Source organism: Bos indicus, chromosome 4 (assembly GCF_029378745.1).
Source record: "Bos indicus isolate NIAB-ARS_2022 breed Sahiwal x Tharparkar chromosome 4, NIAB-ARS_B.indTharparkar_mat_pri_1.0, whole genome shotgun sequence".
In the NCBI taxonomy this organism is placed as follows: Eukaryota; Metazoa; Chordata; class Mammalia; order Artiodactyla; family Bovidae; genus Bos; species Bos indicus.
The window spans coordinates 114,772,390-114,792,996 of record NC_091763.1 but is presented as its reverse complement, the minus strand read 5'-3'; the positions used below and the strand labels follow the sequence as shown (position 1 = coordinate 114,792,996).

General features: G+C 45.6%; 1 protein-coding gene across 1 annotated transcript in view; it reads right to left on the bottom strand.

Moving 5' to 3' along the window:
• Positions 1-20,607, bottom strand: part of GALNTL5 (polypeptide N-acetylgalactosaminyltransferase like 5) — a 56,165-nt gene that overhangs the window by 17,101 nt on the left and 18,457 nt on the right. The window contains exons 5-7 of the mRNA XM_070788451.1: positions 17,644-17,810; positions 12,664-12,786; positions 325-574 (exon numbers count right to left, since the gene is read on the bottom strand). Of these exons, the coding sequence (XP_070644552.1) occupies positions 325-574; positions 12,664-12,786; positions 17,644-17,810 (540 nt within the window). The remainder of the gene's footprint in view (positions 1-324; positions 575-12,663; positions 12,787-17,643; positions 17,811-20,607) is intronic.

The following is a 20,607-nucleotide window of genomic DNA, read 5'->3' as shown; positions in this document are numbered from 1 at the left end:
CTTTCTTTGGGATTGGAATGAAAACTGACCTTTTCCAGTCCTGTGGCCACTGCTGAGTTTTCTAAATTTGCTGGCATATTGAGTGCAGCACTTTCACAGCATCACCTTTTAGGATTTGAAATAGCTCAACTGGAATTCCATCACCTCCTTTCAATTAAAGAAACAAAACCTACCACATTCTATTATTACAGACTTTTAGAAACAAGATACACAATGAAATATTTCTCTTCATTAAGCTTGAGAAATCAAAGTAATAATCTCTGCAGGCTTCCCCCTGCTCCCAGTACCTCTGTGCTATTTTTCCATTACCAGAAGAATTCTCACCGGATAGGTGTAGTGGGTCCTTCTGGTCCCTCTATCTCATAAGAGAGAACATGATCCCATTTAAATTCCAGACGCCAGTTGAAAGCTCCCCTCACTATAGGAGAGGGCTGGTATTCCAGGGTCATGTAATCAATGACGTCTATCAGAGGACACACCACCATTTTGGGGTCCTTGGCAATGGCATTCAGCAACGGTTCCAGCCAGACTTTATTCACCTCACAGTGGCTATCCAGAAACACTAGAACGTCCCCTGGGGAGGCGAAAACAGGTGCGTGTTAGTCCATGGGCAGGAAACACCCGACAACACAGATCAAGCTTCAATGGAATAAGTATTTATCCAACACTTACTATGAAAGTAACAGTGAGGTTGCTCAGTTGTCTCCGACTCTTTGCGACCCCATGAACTGTAGCCCACCAGGTTCCTCTGTCCATGGGATTTCCCAGGCAAGAATACTGGAGTGGGTTGCCATTTCCCTCTCCAGGGGATCTTCCCAACCCAGGGATTGAACCCGGGTCTCCCGTACTGTAGGCAGACACTTTACCGTCTGAGCCACCAGGGAGGTTTGGCTACTAAGGTGCTTTCAGTTTCCCTGGGAGGAGGCAAGAAACATATATTTGATACTGTATCAAATATGCAGGACAGTGTGCGCCATAGATATTCAGAAGGAGCTGGTGACTGTGGGTTAGAACTGCAATCCCTAACCTTTTTTGGAACCAGGGATCAGTTTTGTGGATTTGGGGAAGACAATGTTACCATAGACCAAGGGTGGGGTGAGGATGGTTTCAGGACGATTCTCATAAGGAACATACAACCTGGATGCCTCGCATGCACAGTTAACAGTTCATGCTTCTGTGAGAATCTAACGTAGCCACTGATCTGACAGGAGAAGCCCAGCAATGGGGTGCAGTTGCAATGCAGAGGAAGCTTCGCTCACTTGCCCACCTCCTGCCATGCAGCCCTGCTCCTAACAGGCTATGGACCGCTACCTGTCCCTGGCCCAGGGGTTCGGAACCCCTGATCTGTTTGCTCTCTCACCCAAACACATTGCCTGTGCAAACCCTGCCATCAGAAGAGAGACTAACACAGATGCATATGTCCTTGGTTCCGCAGCCCTTCTTCCGCCCTTTTGATTCCCTGGTGAGAAGCCAACATCAGTTCATTTCTCTTCCCCCAGGATGTTTCGAGTTTTGCCGTACGGATGTCTGAGGATGTGCTGAGCCCCCCAACACAGGAAATAATTCATATCAAGTTCCTCTCACCAGGCTTTAAAAGCAAGCAGCTTTATCCAAAAATCCTAATTCTGACAACGTGACTGAAGGTAGCTGAGTTCTCTTCAGTTCAGTTCAGTTCAGTTCAGTTGCTCAGTCGTGTCCCACTCTTTGTGACCCCATGAATCGCAGCATGCCAGGCCTCCCTGTCCATCACCAACTCCCGGAATTCACTCAGACTCACGTCCATCGAGTCAGTGATGCAATCCAGCAATCTCATCCTCTGTCCCCTTCTCCTCCTGCCCCCAATCCCTCCCAGCATCAGAGTCTTTTCCAATGAGTCAGCTCTTCGCATGAGGTGGCCAAAGTACTGGAGTTTCAGCTTTAGCATCATTCCTTCCAAAGAACACCCAGGGCTGATCTCCTTTAGAATGGACCGGTTGGATCTCCTTGCAGTCCAAGGGACTCTCAAGAGTCTTCTCCAACACCACAGTTCAAAAGCATCAATTCTTCGGCATTCAGCTTTCTTTTAGTCCAACTCTTACATCCATACATGACTACTGGAAAAACCATAGCCTTGACTAGACAGACCTTTGTTGGCAAAGTAATGTCTCTGCTTTTGAATATGCTGTCTAGGTTGGTCATAACTTTCCTTCCAAGGAGTAAGCGTCTTTTAATTTCATGGCTGCAATCACCATCTGCAGTGATTTTGGAGCCCCCCAAAATAAAGTCTGATACTGTTTCCACTGTTTCCCCATCTATTTGCCATGAAGTGATGGGACCAGAAGCCATGATCTTTGCTTTCTGAACGTTGAGCTTTAAGCCAACTTTTTCACTCTCCTGTTTCACTTTCATCAAGAGGCTTTTTAGTTCCTCTTCACTTTCTGCCATAAGGATGGTGTCATCTGCATATCTGAGGTTATTGATATTTCTCCCGGCAATCTTGATTCCAGCTTGTGCTTCTTCCAGCCCAGCGTTTCTCATGATGTACTCTGCATAGAAGTTAAATAAGCAGGGTGACAATATACAGCCTTGACGTACTCCTTTTCCTATTTGGAATCAGTCTGTTGTTCCATGTCCAGTTCTAACTTTTGCTTCCTGACCTGCATATACGTTTCTCAAGAGGCAGGTCAGGTGGTCTGGTATTCCTATCTCTTTCAGAATTTTCCACAGTTTATTGTGATCCACACAGTCAAAGGCTTTAGCATAGTCAATACAGCAGAAATAGATGTTTTTCTGGAACTCTCTTGCTTTTTCCATGATCCAGCGGATGTTGGCAATTTGATCTCTGGTTCCTCTGCCTTTTCTAAAACCAGCTTGAACATCAGGAAGTTCACGGTTCACATATTGATGAAGCCTGGCTTGGAGAATTTTGAGCATTCCTTTACTAGCGTGTGAGATGAGTGCAATTGTGCGGTAGTTTGAGCATTCTTTGGCATTGCCTTTCTTTGGGATTGGAATGAAAACTGACCTTTTCCAGTCCTGTGGCCACTGCTGAGTTTTCTAAATTTGCTGGCATATTGAGTGCAGCACTTTCACAGCATCATCTTTCAGGATTTGAAATAGCTCAACTGGAATTCCATCACCTCCACTAGCTTTGTTGGTAGTGATGCTTTCTAAGGCCCACTTAACTTCACATTCCTTACTGCTTGTCAGATATGTATTTCGAAATTTCTTTATGGTACTGTGTCAGACCTGGAAGAGGGCATGGCAATCCACTCCAGTATTCTTGCCTGGAGAATCCACATGGACAGAGGAGCCTGGTGGGTACAGTCCATGGGGTCACAAAGAGTCATGCACAACTGAGCCACTGAGCACGCTGTATCAGACAACTCACTTTGGAATATAATATCTGTTGTCTTCATGCCTCGATCAAAACTGAGCTATAAGGAGCCCCATTTTTAAACATACATAGATTTTTTTCAGTCAACACTTTGCATTTTTCATTAAAATAGCTTCTATGACATTACATCACACAAAAATTTTAAAAATCATGTCAGCTAATTTGATAGGTGAAAAATATCATCTGGTTCTCCAAAGAAGATATACAAATAGCCAACAAGCACATGAAAAGATGCTCGACATCATTCATCTTTAAGGAAACGCAAGTTAAAACAGTGAGGTACCACTTCATACCACTTCACATCTATCAGAGTTGAAGCAAAAAAGAGAAAATACTAACTGTTGAGAGGATATGGGAAAATCGGAACTCTCATACATTGCTGTGTGGTGTGTGGTAAGTCACTTCAGTCGTGTCCAATCTCTGCGACCCTACGGACCATAGCCCACCAGGCTCCTCTGTCCATGGGATTCTCCAGGCAAGAATACTGGAGTGGGTCACCAGGCCCCCCTCCAGGGGATCTTCCTGACCCAGGGATCAAACCTGCACCTCGTACGTCTCCGGTATCGGCAGGTGGGCTCGCTACCACTAATGCCACCTGGGAAGCCAAAATGGCCCACCTGCTGTGGGAAATAGTTGGGCAGCTCCTCAAAAAGTTAGACAGAGTTACCACATGGCCCAGAAATTCCACTCATTGGCACATTTTAAGAAGAATTCAGGGGACTTCCCTGGCAGTCCAATGGTTAAGACTCCATGCTTCTAATGCAAGGGGCACAGGTTTGACTCTTGGTTGAGGAACTGAGATCCCGCATGCTTTGAGAACAACAAAAATTTAAAAATTTAAAAGAATTCAAACGTACCCGCGTATATGCGTATCTATAGCAGTACTCCTTATATTATCCCAAAGATGGAAATAGCCCAAATGTCCACCAACAGATGAGTGGAGAAACAAACTGCATGTACACACACAATGGAATATCATCCAGCCATAAAACACGAAGTGCTGGTACATGTACCTGAATCTCAAAAGCATTATGCTGGTGAAGAGCCAGACGTAACAGGTCTGATTTCATCTCTATGAAATATCCAGAATAAGTAAATCCGAGACAGATGAAGACTGGTGGTTGCCAGGGGCTGGGAGAAGTGGAAATAAGAAAATTTCCCAGTTTATGGGTGTGCGCTTTTCTCTTGGGGTGATGAAAATATTTTCGAACTAGAGGGGGTGGTGCTTGTACAACACAGTGACTCTGCTAAATGCCATATGCCCAGATTAAGCTAACTTCTCCTTAGGATCTAAAATCACTGAAGGGCCGGAACTTCCCCAGCGGCTCAGTGGCAAAGAATCCAATGTAGGAGACACAGGTTCGATCTCTGGTCTGGGAAGACCCCACGTGCCGCGGGGCAACTAAGCCCGGGAGCCGTAACTATCGAGCCTGTGCTCTAGAGCCCTCAAGTTGAAAAGACTGAAGCCGAAAACTCCCGCACTCACGTGCTGCAACTTCTGAAGCCTCCTCGCCCGGAGCCTGTGCTCGCAACAAGAGAAGCCACAGCAGTGAGAAGCCCGCACACTGCAACTGGAGCGTAGCCCCCGCTGACCACAACTAGAGAAAAGCCCATGTGCAGCAACAAAGACCCAACACAGCCAAAAATAAACACATTAAAAAAACCAAACACTGAAGGACACTAGTTCAACGGACCTGATAAAGGGTCTTTCCCATCCTTCCTCCTTAAAATATATATCTGGGGAATGTTCAAAACTGAATTGCCTGCTGAGGTTAAAAGTCAGGAGAAATATTCTTCATCTTGCCTGAGTGGAAGCTTCCTTTCTGCTCTCCTGTAGCAACCTTTGTCATTGTTGTCCAGTCGCTCAGGTGTGCCGACGCTTTGGGACCCCGTGGACTGCAGCACACCAGGCTTGCCTGTCCTTCCCCAACTCCCCGAGTTTGCTCAGTTCACGTCCATTGAGTTGATGATGCCATCCAACCATCTCATCCTCTGTTGCCCCCTACTCCTCATGCCCTCAATCTTTCCCAGCATAACCTATTTACACAACTTCTCTAGGGATTGTGTTTTGCAAACAAATGCTGTATCAATCTCTCTCAATATTTTCAGTCTCTTTCTCCCCTTGCTTCATTTTATTTTCTGCTTTTCTTTAGTGTCAACATTTTTACATTTAAACATTAGTTTGTTGTTCATTTGCTAAGTCATGACTGACTCTTTGTGACCCTGTGGACTGCAGCATGCCAGGCTTCCCTGTCCTTCACTATTTAATCATAGCTCATTATATCTATTTTAAACATTCTCGATTTGGTCTCTAAAGCAATTATTTTTAAGGTATTAAATATTTTAATTTTTATTAATAAAATTATTGTACAATAATATTTTATTTCAATTTATTGTATTATGTTATTGCTATCTCTCTTAATTTTTTTGTTTTGGGATTGATGTTTGATAATGTGGTGTGCAAAATCTAGTTATGGGGGAGTTTACAGAGAATCTCTTTGTGCTTAAGTGTATGATCAACTTTTATAAAATACCCAAGCTTTTCTACTTCATGCACATCATAAATCTGTTAAACATTTGGATTTTGTGAAAAAAATTCAAGTGACTCTGCTATTTGAATTTCTCATTTTTGTTTGTTTGCTATTTCCATGACCATTCACTGCCATGGAAATCAGAATTTGAGGGTTTGCGTCCTGAATTGTGTGACCTGGAGCAGATCTCTAGTCTTTTGGGGACATTAGTTTCTTTAACTAGAAGATAAGGATTGTGAGTTCTAAAATCTGAGAGACTTCTCACCATGAATGGTCTGTATTTTCATTAGTTTTCCCTGTATTTCTCCTACTTTTATTTTACATATTTTATCATTTTGAAGCATATAATTAAATATCTATTTTTTAAATTTAATTTTATTTCTTAACTTTACAATATTGTATTGGTTTTGCCATATATTGAAATGAATCCACCACAGGTATACATGTGTTCCCCATCCTGAACCCTCCTCCCTCCTCCCTCCCCATACCATCCCTCTGGGTCGTCCCATTGCACCAGCCCTAATTTCTTATTTATTTGTACTACTCACTGTCTGGGCTTCCCAGGTGGCGTTAAGTGATAAAGAACCCGCCTGCCAATGCAGGAGATGTAAGAGATGAAGGTTCGATCCGTGGGTTGGGAAGATCCCCTGGCGGAGGGCATGGCAACCCACCCCAGTATTCTTGCCTGGAGAATTTCACAGAGAGGGGAGCCTGGTGGGCTACAGTCCATGGGGTCACAAAGAGTGGGACGTGACTAAAGCAACTTAGCATGCACTCACGTAATCACCTGCTAATAAGCATTTGTTTAATACTTAATGCTTAAAAAAGAGTGCTCATAATGACTTCATTCAATCATTGCAACAACCACATTAGTTATATATTTTTGTTCTCATACCATGGATTAGGAAGCTGGGGTTCTGAGAAGTGACTTGCCCAAGATCCTGTAACCGGTAATTGGCACATACCAAATTGGAAATGAAAGCTCTGTTTCAAAACTCAGTGCTTTTTGTTCTGTCAACCATCACCTCCCTTGGATTTTTGTGGTGGAAAGTCAGACGCTGCCCTCGGTGCCACATAAGTAAACATATTAACAGGTTCTGGGAATTAGGACGACTTCCTTGGGGAAGGGCATTACTCTGTCTCCCACATGAGACAACGAATCGTCTCTTGTTCTGTGTGACAGCCATGTAGCACCACAAGTTCTCAATGGCGTGTTCAATTTTGCTAACCTGCTGCCTTTAGGGTGGCAGTTGAAATCTACACCTCATCTCTGCCCTCTTGGCCACTTGATGACCATCCAGGCCAATTCAGTGGAAGATACTCTATTCTCACCCCCTGATTGCCTTGCATTTATTCCCCCAAACTTCCTATTCTGCTGTGGACTACCTTTTACTCTTTCCACAGTTCCCTTATTTAAAGTAAATTCTTGGACTTCCTTAGTGGTCCAGAAAGAACCTGCCTCTCAGTGCAGGGGATGTGGGTTCATCCCTGGTCCTGGAAGATTCCACATATCACTGGGCAACTTGAGGGAAAGAGGAAATTAGCCAAGATGGAGGTGGTCAGGCTCTCTCGCCCCATGCCTCTGGCTCCCCCCACATTTTGTAAATGCGTGGTTTCGTAATAGCTGACATCACTTGTAGCACTGTGCATGTGCCTCATGATGTACCTGCCTGGCCACGGGCCATTTCTGCTCTGTAAGCTCCACCTGAAAGGCCTCTGAGGCTGCATTAAGGCTGTGTTTGCTGGGGCAACCATGAGAGAACACAGCGTGTCTGCTGCTGCAGCTGCTGTGCCAATCGGGAGAGAATAAATGTGTCTGCAGTTGCTACGGCTCCTTGAGTTTCCTTCCAGCTTCCTTGCTCGCACCTTGCCTACCCTGGCTTCAGCGGACAGTGTGCACCGTGAGATTCAGCAAGACAACTAAGCCCCTGGGCTGCAACTATGAGCCCGCACGTCCCGACACCCTAGAGCCTGTGCCCCACGAGAAGAGAAGCCACTGAAATGAGAAGCCCACACCTCACAACTAGAGAACAGCCCCTGCTCGCCGTGACTAGAGAAAAACCCACGCACAGCAATGAGAACCCAGCACAGCCAAAAAGAAATAAAACGCTTTTAAAAACTAAAATCCTTAAAAAAAATTAAATTTCCCTACACTAAAATCTCCTGCAGACCTCCTTGCCTGATGTAACCCTGACTTTCCCGAGAAGATGCTGTTTCTCAGAGAAAGTCCCTCCTTTTCCTCCCTGACCACAAGAATCCTCGGGTTCAGGACAACACCAACGTTTCCTAGCTGCTATGGCTGCTTCCAAACCATAACATTTCTGCTCCCACGCAAAAACGTCCCCTTTCCTTTCAATTCAGGCCATCTAATTAGAGCTTCTCTTTCTCAATTTTTCTCCACTTTGCAAAACTCTAGCATTCGAATTCTTCCTGATAGAGTTAAATCCACCCAGCACTGGTTATTTTCCCTCCTGCCAAGGACACAGCTCAGGCTCATCACAGCTGTCTCAGTTTGAGGGCAACTTCGGTCGTCACATAGGCAGCATCACCCACAAGGGCGAGTGGACAGGCAGCCATAAATATTACCAAGAAAACTCCATCAGAGGCAGGAAGATAGAGAAGAACAGGACCGCGCTGTTTTGTACAGGGTGATTTCGAATGGCCTCTCTGATAATGTGACACTGAACCAGAGACCTGAACAAAGTGAAGTAACAGGTCATGCAGGGGACTGGAGGAGGAACATTCTAGGTGGGAAAACCACATGCAAAGAAAGGCTCTGAGATAGTATAGCTGGCATGTTTGAGGAGCAGCAAGAAGGTCAGTAATACGAAGGGAGAGCGAGGGGGAGGTGAGTGATGAGGGCAGAGCTTCCCTGGTGGTCCAGGGGTTGAGAGTCCACCTGCCAATGCAGGGGACACAGGTTCAAACCCTGGTCTGGGAGTATTGCACCTGCCATGGAGCAAGTAAGTCTGTGGGCCGCAGCTAGAGAAGCCCATGGGCCTAGAGCCCGTGCTCTGCAACACGAGAAGCCACTGCGATGAGAAGCCTGCCAACAGCCACTAAAGAGTACCCCTGCTCACCACGACTAGTGAAAGCCCAGCGACAACGAAGACCCGTGCAGCCAAAAATAAATGAATGAAAGTGAAAAACTGCAATGTAAAAAGCAAACTTTTTTTAAAATGTAGAATATCATCAGGATCACAGAGTAAGAACTTCTCAAACAAGACACAAAAATCATAAAGAAAAATATTGATGAATCTGACTATTTCATTATTAAGTTAAAGCTAGCGGCCATGACTTTTTAAATGAATTTCACTTCTCTCTTCTTTTCTACTTTTTCTGTTAGGTGGTGCCATGTGGCACGTAGGATCTTAGTTCCCCCACCAGGGATGGAACCCATGCTCTCAGCGAGCTCAGTCTTAACCAGGGGGCCACGAGGGAAGTCCCAAAGCTATTGGCCCTTAAAATAAACCTCCAAAATGTACAACAGCTCCTATGCAGTCAAAGTTTCTTTCTACTCATTTAGCTCTACCCTCGTCAGCCAGAACAGAACCCTCCAGTGTGGAGGGGAATAAACCAACTTCCTGCGAGCCTTGGTCAGGAAATGTGGCTGAAACGTAGTCACGGGCCATTCTTACCGAAAGGAAGGCAAGAAAGTCCAGCGTGGCTCTGTGCCCAGCAAGAGGAAGTGGATTTTTTGGTAAACTTCTGTTCAACTTCCCTGGTAGCTCAGATTGTAAAAAGTCTTCCTACAATGCGGGAGACCCTGGTTCGATGCCTGGGTCGGGAAGAGTCCCTGGAGAAGGAAATAGCAACCCACTCCAGTATTCTTGCCCAGAAAATTCTATGGATGGAGGAGCCTGGCGGGCTTGGCGGGCTACAGTCCATGAGGTCGCAAAGAGTCGGACACAACTGAGTGACTAACACTTCTGTTCAACGCAAGACATCATCAACAAAGATGGGAAGACCAACCACAGACTGGGGAATGATATTCTCAGTGTATATAACACAGGATTCATATCATAAAGGCACCTTCGAATCAATAACAAAAGGACAAACAACCCAATCAAAAAACTGACAAAGGATATGAACAGACCAAATTCACAGAAAAATCTATAAACAATCTACAAAAATATGAAAAAATACTCCATGTTGCTATTAGTCAAGGAAATGCCAAGAAAATAAAGGATACAGCTCTTTGACCAAAATTTTGTCAAAGACTAGAATGACTGGTCTTCCCTGGTGGCTCAAATGGTAAAGAATCCACCTGCAGTGAGGGAGACCTGGGTTCGATCCGTGGGTCGGGAAGCTTCTCTGGAGGAGGGCAACCCACACCAGTATTCTTGCCTGGAGAATCCCCATGGACAGAGGAGCCTGGTGAGTTACGGTCCGTGGGATCACAGAGAGTCGAACACAACTGAAGGACTAAGTGCAGCAGAGAACGACTGGTAATAAATAAGCAGTGTCAGCAAGGCTCCAGGGAGAGGGTCCTCTTATACCCTGTGATGGAACTCTTAATTGGTGTCATCTGTTTTAGGACCATTTGGCAGCATCCACCAAAATTTAAAATAAGAATTCCCTTTTGCCCAGCAATTCCACTTTTAAGAAATTATCCCACAGGTACAAATATTCATTTCCACAAAGGTGTAAGTACAAAAACTGCCAGTGCAACTTTTTTTTCCAGTAATTGTAAAAAGTAAAAATCAGGAAATGACAAACGGCTGAACAAGTTATGGCAATCCATTATGAAATCCATATGGAATACCATACAACGCTGCAAACAAAAACGGAGGTAACTGTCGGGCATTGTCACGGGAAAAGTTACAAAACATTAAACTGAAATGAAAAGAGTAAGTCTCAGAATAGAGAAAGTACAATTCCATTCATTTAAAAATCCTTAAATCTATGTGTACATGTGTGTATATACACACAGACATATGTACACACATATGCATATTAATGCATAAAATCAAGGTTCTGAAAAGACACATGCCATTCAGTTTTAGTGGTTTGTATTGAACTTTGGACAAGTAGTATGTACTATCTGGTAGATGGCTTCCCTGGTGGCTCAGACAGTAAAGAATCTGCCTGCAATGCAGGAGACCTGGGTTGATCCCTGGGTCAGGAAGATCCCCTGGAGAAGGAAATGGCAACCACTCCAGTTTTCTTGCCTGGAGAATCCCATGGACAGAGGAGCCTGGCAGGCTACATACAGTCCATTGAGTTGGACAGGACTGAGCAATGTAGTTAGGTAAGAGAATGTCTCAATTGATCAGGCCGAAGTAGAGGAAAAAAAAAAAAAGACTTAGATTTTGCTTTTAGATGGCCTTCTACTCAATAAGGAAATAGCCTTGCTAAGGAACGGAGACATTTCCTCAGATTGCCGCATGGCCGGATCCTTAAACATCACCCCTCGCCTTTGGTCCTAGGTTAATTTTCTGGGAACAACCCTCTGATTACCCGGGCTTCCAGGAAGCTGGATCATCGGGATTCCCCTCGGGACTCATTCCCTTGCTGGTGTCTCGTGTCTCACAGCTCAGGCGGAGGACGGGGCTGCTGTCCCAAGGGATGCCGGAGGCCAGATGGGACCCCCCTGCACCCAGCGGCTGAGACCTCCCTTCACAAGAAGCTGCCCCAGGAGTTCCCCCAGCTTTGGGATCTTCTGCTGTGTTCACGGAGAAGGCAATGGCACCCCACTCCAGTAATTTTGCCTAGGAAAATCCCATGGACGGAGGAGCCTGGTGGGCTGCAGTCCATGGGGTCGCGAAGAGTCCAACACGACTGAGCGACTTCACTTTCACTTTTCACTTTCATGCATTGGAGAAGGAAATGGCAACCCACTCCAGTGTTCTTGCCTGGAGAATCCCAGGGACGGGGGAGCCTGGTGGTCTGCCATCTATGGGGTCGCACAGAGTGGGACACAACTGATGCGACTTGGCAGCAGCAGCAGCAGCAGCTGTGTTCACACCAAGGCCACGCCCTCCCGGGGGCTCCCAGCCAATCACTGCGCACACTGTGTGGGCCCCCGAGAACCGGGTGAATCCGAACGGCCACAGGGGCCCCACTTAGGGCTCCTCCAGTGCATGGTCTTGGCTCCGGGGCTCCTGACCGGCCCACTCTAGCCCTTTCTGGGAGCCACGCAGCAGACCGAAGGGATTTTGGACTTCCCTCTTTCCTTGCCTCCTTCCGCTGGGGTCAGACCAGAAGCTTCCAGCCCACACTTCGTCCTCTCCCCTTTATCCTTCGCAGACATTTCTCTGTAAGCACTCCTCCCGTGTCATCCGGGCCTCTGCCTCCCAGAGGACCTGGACTGACCCCTTCCTAGCTTCCGAGGTCCCCATGGGGTCTCTGCAGCTACATCACAGCCCCGCTCTCCTTGTAAAGTCTTGCTTTCCTCACCCCTTTACCTGGCTCCCAAGACCACCTGGGGGGCCCCCTGCATGTACAACTCCATCCCAGCGTCTGTACCTGGGGGACGCATCCTGTAACAGGAGGCTGAGCTTATGTCCCCCCCACCCCCACCCCCGCCCCCACCACACAAAGGATAACTTCTATTTGTCTTCTATTTGAAATAACAAATTAACATCTTGAAGCAGAATACTTTCAGAGTCAGACTAAGATTTAAGACTCATAAGGCTGAAATACATTCCCAGTCTTCTGTTTATGCTGTGGAGACACGTGAGGATGGTTTCTACATGGGCAGGAAGACCTCTAGGACACAGACATGGGGTCCTGTCTGGAGCAAAACCTTCATACCTGAAGCATGGGATGCTCCCGTCATCCTTGCTCGAATCAGCCCCTCTCTCTTTTTGTTTCTTATTAATTTAATCTTTCCTCGAAAAATTTCCAAGTGATAGTCGAGTTTCTCTTTCAAATCATCTGGAAAAAAGAGTCAACATTTGACAACTGCAAAGTGTATTAACCAGTTTCTCATAATTAAACCAGTTTCTCATAATTTTGATTGATTCTTAAAAACTGCTATTCTGCAGATGTTCCAAACTTAAAAAAGAAATTTTGATTGCATGAACGTGCACAAAATGTGCACAAAACGTGAACAAAAAGAGATTCAGCATTGAAATCAGCTGTAAATATTCTTCTATGTTTCTAGTGAAATACTTACTTTTTTTTTTTTTTAACTTTTTGGCCACGCTTTGTGGCATGTGGGCTCTTAATTCCCTGACCAAGGATTAAACCCAGGCCATCTGCATTGGAAGCACAGAGTCCCAACCACTGGACCAGCAGAGAAATCCATGAAATGCCTCTATTTTAATATATCATTATTAAAATTTTAATAGAAAAAGCATAAATTATGGTGCTTTGGAGCATTCTGACTTTATTCATAACAGTTGTGCACCTAACTTGGTACTAACCCCCAGGCCGGTCATCAACCACTCAAGTCTCAGTTTTCTCATCTGTGAGAAGGCGGATCTAACATAGGCCTTGCAGGACTGCAGTGAGAAGAAGAAATACATCACCAAGCACAGAGCCTGACACATAAGTCACTCAATACTCAAAGGTTAATATGATGATGATAAAGGAGGTCCTTTCCTTCTTGGAAGGAAAGCTATGACCAACCTAGACAGTGTATTAGAAAGCAGAGACATCACTTTCCCACAGTGGTCCAATTATCAAAGCTATGTTTTTTTTTCAGTAGTCATGTATAGATGTGAGAGTTGGTCCATAAAGAAGGCTGAGTGCCGAAAAACTGATGCTTTTGAACTGTGATGCTGGAAGAGTCTTGAGAGTCCCTCGGACTGCAGGGAGATCCAACCAGTCCATCCTAAAGGAAATCAACCTTGAATATTCACTGAAAGGACTGATGCTGAAGCTGCAGCTCCAACACTTTGGCCACCTGATGTGAAGAGCCTACTCATTGGAAAAGACCCTGATGCTGGGAAAGATTGAGGGCAAGAGGAGAAGGAGGTGGCAGAGGATGAGATGGTTGGATGGCATCACCAATTGAATGGACGTGAATTTGAGCAAACTCTGGGAGATGGTGGAAGACAGGGGAGCCTGGTGTGCTGCATCCATGGGGTCAAAAAGAGTCGGACATGACTTAGGGACTGAACAACTACAACAAAGGAGGTCAGTCTCTGGTGAGACGGATACAGATGCCTCAGAGGTCAGAGAATCTGGGGGCTGGGGGTCAATAGAGGCAGGTTCACTATAGTCTTGGCAGAAGAATGAAAGAAATCTCTTTCCTTTTCTGTGAAAAGAGTGCCGGGGCCCTGCTCAGAGGCAGATTGCAGGCTGCACAGCTACACTTGCAGGGTAGGTGCAGCATCTCAGATCAGATGTCTGCAAACACCCTCCAACATCCAGGACTCAGAGGAACTCTGTGCGGCAGACGTGGGAGGAAACAGGCCGTTCTGGCAGCGGTCATCGCTGACGTGAGGCGGAGGCTTTGAGTCGTCCGGGAGATGGCCATGCCGCTTGTGTATAGTCAGGAGGGACCAGGACTGTGAGAAAGGTGGATGGTAGCGGGTCAGCCCTGGACATGCCTCTCATGTAACTCAATGGAGGTGGTTGTCTGGGTTCCTGACCCCTGCCATCACAAGCTAAGGGACTCCATCACCAGTACGTACTGGTATGAGCCAGAAAAGACCAGCTGTAGTTCAAGAAAATTCTCCTAGAGCCCACAAGAAATCACCGTGGATTAAAAGTGGGGGTGCATCAACCCTGAGCACCATCAGGACACAGGACACCCCATTTCCTGCATTTCCTGTGTTTGAGGTTCTGTGTGGGTCCAGGACTAAGCTCCTTGGTGGGGCAGGTGAAATGACCACCCATCAGGTGGCTGTGGATCCAGGAGAAGAAGTAGAGTATCTGGTCCAACCATCTCTCAGACATCAGTGGTGAGTCCTCTGACGCATAAAGAATATCTGGGCAGATCTCCAGGTGTGTCTCTGAACTGTTGGCATAGTTCTGAAAGGCTGGGGCCCCTGGGGAGTTCCTCAGTCCTCCTGGGACTGCACCTCCATGGCAGGATGTCCATCCTTTGGGTGAGATGTTAGACTTCACAATCCAGCAGAGATCCCCCTGCTGCCTGCTCCTAGCTTTACTGGGGCTTTTTGCCCCACATGTGGCCAGATGTGTTGTTCAGTCAGATGAGGAACCTAGCCATCCTCCCACATCCCCTCCCATGCACAGAAATACACAGTACTGGACTCCTCGGATTTGAGTGGCTCCTACACAGTTCAGTTCAGCCGTTCAGTCATGTCTGACTCTGCAACCCCATGGACTACAGCATGCCAGGCCTCCCTGTCCATCACCAACTCCCGGAGCTTACTCAAACTCATGTCCATCGAGTCGGTGATGCCATCCAACCATCTCATCCTCCGTCCTCCCCTTCTCCTCCTGCCTTCCATCTTTCCCAGCATCAGGGTCTTTTCAAGTGAGACAGTTCTTCAAATCAGGTGGCCAGAGTACTGGAGTTTCAGCTTCAGCATCATTCCCTCCAAAGAAATCCCAGGGCTGATCTCCTTCAGAATGGACTGGTTGGATCTCCTTGCAGTCCAAGGGACTCTCAAGAGTCTTCTCCAACACCACAGTTCAAAAGCATCAGTTCTTCGGCACTCAGCCTTCTTCACAGTCCAACTCTCACATCCATACATGGCTATTGGAAAATCATAACCTTGACTAGATGGACCTTTGTTGGCAAAGTAATGTCTCTGCTTTTTAATATGCTGTCTAGGTTGGTCATAGCTTTTCTTCCAAGGAGCAAGCATCTTTTAATGTCATGGCTGCAGTCACCATCTGCAGTGATTTTGGAGCCCAAATAAAAATAAAGTCTCTCACTGTTTCCATTGTTTCCCCATCTATTTGCCAGGAAGTGATGGGACTGGATGCCATCTTAGTTTTCTGAATGTTGAGTTTTAAGCCAACTTCTTCACTCTCCTCTTTCAGCAGGGTGACAATATACAATCTTGACATACTCCTTTCCCGATTTGGAACCAGTCTGTTGTTCCATGTCCAGTTCTAACTGTTGCTTCTTGACCTGCATACAGTGCCTGGCCAGTGAGTGAAATTCCTAAGTGGAGCTGGCACTAACTTGAGTTCCATTCCACTTTTTTTTTGGCTGCACTGGTCTTTCTTGCTGTGCACAGGCTTTCTCTCTTGTGGGGAGCAGGGGTCTACTCTTTACTTGCAGTGCATGGGCTTCTCGCTGCGGTGGCTTCTCTTGTTGCAGAGCATGGCCTCTAGGCATCCAGGCTCAGTAGTTGCGGTGCACAGGCCTGGTTGCCCTGCAGCATGTGGGATCTCCCCAGATCAGGGATTGAACCTGTGTCCCCTGCACTGGCAGGTGAATTCTTAACTGCCGAATCACAAAGGAAGTCCCCATTTCACTTTTGAGTTGATGTGTCTCTGTTGCTTCTTGAAGGGTGAACCTCCTCTTCTTTTCTTCCCTTGTCTATTCTTGTCCTTCTGATTCTCCTCCTCTTTTTTCTGTCCCAGCCCATAGTGGGTCAGATTCACACTAGATTAGGTAAACCTTTAGGTAGTATCCAATATGCATGCATTGCTTCCGTGAGAAATGGACCCCACAGGCAACCGACCCCAGAGACCTTATCCTTCATCTGGGTCCTCCCGGCTTGCCTCAGGTTTGGAATTAAGTTGTAAAATAGACAACTGAGTTCAAATGCTAAATTGAGCTCATTAGATTTTGTTCTAGTGTTCTAGTTCTTTAAAATCAGTGAACATGAAGGAATGAACCCTTAAGTGTAGTCGGTGTGATTAGAATTCTTTCCTGTAAAGCACCTGGATTGTGTCATTACCCTACATTAAGTCTTGGAATCATTCCCCATTTTCTCCAAATAAAATTAAAACAATGCCTTCATGAGGGGCTACTTTTTATATTTCTGGTTTCATGCCCACCCCCTCCCTCCTAAAACTATACTCATACATAGTTTACATAAGTCCTTTCCCAGTGATGCAGTGGTAAAGAATCTGCCTGCCAAGGCAGGAGACCCAAGAGACACAGGTTTGATTCCTGGGTGGGGAAGATCTCCTGGAGGAGGAAATGGCAACCCACTCCAGTATTCTTGCCTGGAAAATTCCATGGACAGAGGAGCCTGGCGGGCAACAGTCCATGGGGCAGCAAAGAGAAGGACTTGATTGAGCGCACACAAGCACACACACACACACACAACCTACATAAAATAAAAAACTATTCCAAACTCACCATATTTTCTGTTGCCCCTGGGCCATTTTCTCTGCCTAAAATACTTTTTCCTTCCCCTTCATCTATGTAATCCCAACTCATCTCAGTTCAGATGTCACTTTTGAAAAAAATGTTACTTTCTTGAAGTAGAGTTGATTTACAATGTTGTGTTAATTTCTACGGTACAGAAATTTCTACTGTTAATTTCTACTGTGGTGATTCAGTTATGCATATTCTTTTTCATATTTTTTTCCATTATGGTTTATCGCCAGATGGTGAATATAGTTCCTTGTGCTATACAGTAAAAGCTTGTTGTTGATCCATCCTAGACATCACTTCTTCAACATCATCCATGACCTCTAAAGACCGGCTTGCCCCTGTGTTTATCTGAAGTGCTAGTCACCCCATTAGCCCAACCAGAAGGTCAGGGACCAAACTCTCACATCACCATCAGTGCTCCAAAGTGCCTGCCTCGACACCCACCAAAAATGTTTTTTGTATAAAATAACTCAAGTGCCACAGAGATAGCACTGACTTCAAAGACGATTAGAAAGATGGTTAGCATTCTCTCTTACCAAAATCACTCATGTCGTCTACCAAAATAATTTCTTCAAGGATATACTGTTGAGTGAGGGTCATGATGCTGGACAGTGTTCGAAACAAGGCATTAAATTCTTCATTGTGGAAGCAAATGATGATGCTGGCAGTAGGTAGTTTGGCTGGGTACATTTTTTTCTGACACCTGCAGAAAGAGGAAGAAAATGATTTATCTAAAAGCATTAGATGTTTTGAGGACTCATTCACATTTTCCTCTTTATTCCTTTAATTGATGATTATGATGATAAGGTGACAGTACTTTTAAAACCCAAAAATTAAGATACAAAAATTTTTTTAAACATCTTATGTTGTTCTAATATTGTCTAAATTATTCTCCCCTTCTTAATGCCCATCATAATTGCTTTTTCCTGAGACTCTGTTTTGATAAAATTAGTTCTACTTTGAATATAGTATAAACATAAATTATACCTATATTGTCATTTCTATTATAAAAATGAATTAATAAGCTTATACACATTAAAAGGTTCAAATTAACTTTATTGTCCTATCTTCAAAGAAAATCCATGTGCTATTCCTACACTTGTATAGTCTGTTGCAACAAAGAAATGTAATAATGGATATGGTGTAATTAGATTTCTTCCAAGGATCTGGCAAAAAATGTTTTATTATTTTTTTGTGCACTTGAGGGAAATATGGACACTGAATTTTAGTAATATTAATTTTTAGCTATTAAGCATTGTTTGGATTGCTACCTTATTGGGTTGTATTTTGAAATATTTTGGTTGTAAATGACAAATGGAACTAGCTTAAGCTTAAGAAAGAGGTACACTGTAAAGGGAACCCAAATGTCCCACAGGACCTAGTAACAGGCAGGATCCTGGAGCATTCAAGAGCAATTCTGACTAGAGGTTTGAAAGTCACTCAGACATGCTCCGTTTCTGCTCTTGTCTTCTCTTTTAATATTCATTTATTGGGCTCACTGGGTCTTGGCTGTGGCGCGCTCGATCTTCAGTCTTCCTTGCAGCGTGTGGGTTGTGCAGCTGCAGCGTTCAAGCATGCACACTCTTAGTTGTGACGCGGGGTCTAGTTGCCCAGGGCTGGAGGTCGGGCCCCCTGCACTGGTTTCCCAGAAACAGGTAGGATCAGAAGGCTGACCTTCCAGTAAGATCACTGCCTTGTGCTTGTGTGTGCTCAGTCGAGTCTGACTGTTTGCAACCCCATGGACTGTAGCCCTCCAGGCTCTTCTGTCCAGGGGGGTTTTCAGGAAGAATACTGGAGTGGGATGTCTTCCTACTCCAGGGGATCTTCCTGGCCCAGGGATCAAACCCACATCTCTTGTGTCCCCTGCATTGGCAGGCAGATTCTTTATCACCAGTGCCACCTGGGAAGCCCAAGATCACTGCCTCATCAAAGAGTGAGTAGATGAGAGACGGGAGTCGGGGGGCGAGGGTATAACCCCAAGAATGAGAGAGATGGTGAACTCAGGCTATGGATCACATCTCTAATATTCTATCTAGTCCAAGTTTATCATTTTGAGAAAACTACAAATTGAACCCCTTCAGAGGAATGAGACAATGATACTGAAGGAGCCTGAATTCACATCACGTGAGTGTAAACCGCTAAGAGAAACCTAATGTGTATGGGTTTCTCCAAAAGCAATTGCTGAATGTTGCTGAGGTCTTTCTATGTAGAAAACCTTTCGGGCCTAAATACGTTTCTTTTCAGGGTGAAGGTAATTTGGACAAACGCTTGGTTGTCCATGTTTAGCTGATCTTGTGCTTCGCTAACACGATTCCCAACGGTCTAGTTAAAGCAGGACTATTATGGGTTGACTTGTGTCCCCCTACTCCATATTCACGTATTGGCCTCCTAACCACCAGTACCCCCAGAATACGGCCCAATCTGGAAATGGGGTTGCTGTAATGAGTGAGAGGTCATTCGGGTGCCCTCATCCAGTAAGGCTGGTGTCCTTACAAGGGGACCTGAGGATACAGGGTGATGTGAAGAGACACAGGAAGAAAAGGGCCGACTCTAAGCCGAGGAGAGGGGCCTGCACCATCCTCCCCGCAGCCCAGAAGAGAACCAACCCTGCCGACCAAGGTTTCTGACTTCCCAGCCTCCAGAGACCCGTGAGACAACAAATCACTGTCACTGGAGCATGCCAGTCTGTGGTAGGTTATTACAGCAGCCCCACCAACCCAGCTGAAGAATGCTGCACTTTAATGTGCAGAAACATTCCTGAGCTTCTTTCCAGATGCATGTTCTGATGAAGTACGTCTGGGCTCGGGCCTGGCATTCAGGGGGGCTGACACGCTTCTAGGGGCTCCCAGTGCTACTGGTCCTCAGACCACAGTCTGAGTCGGAAGGGTCTAGCAGACAAATACACAAAATGACAACCCTGTAAGCATGTTAGAAAAAACATCTTGATAGGTGACTGATAAACTATTCTGTAAACAGTTATTAACTTGTCTGAACTGTTAAATTGGAGGAGGCACTGGCACCCCACTCCAATACTCTTGCCTGAAAAATCCCATGGATGGAGGAGCCTGGTAGGCTGCAGTCCATGGGGTCGCTAAGAGTCAGACACGACTGAGCAACTTCACTCTCACTTCTCACTTTCATGCATTGAAGAAGGAAATGGCAACCCACTCCAGTGTTCTTGCCTGGAGAATCCCAGGGACGGGGGAGCCTGGTGGGATGCCGTCTATGGGATCGCACAGAGTTGGACACGACTGAAGCAACTTAGCAGCAGCAGCAGCAGCAAACTGTTAAATTATGGCCATGGCGGGGAGGTGGGGGGGAACTTGACTAAATCCAATCTTATATAAAACCCACTTTTCTAAATAAGTCTTGGATCAAAGAGAAATAAAATGCAAATTATTTAGGAAGAAGTGCTATGACAAACCTAGACAGCATATTAAAAAAGCAGACATATCACTTTGCCGACAAAGGTCCATCTAGTCAAAGCTATGGTTTTTCCA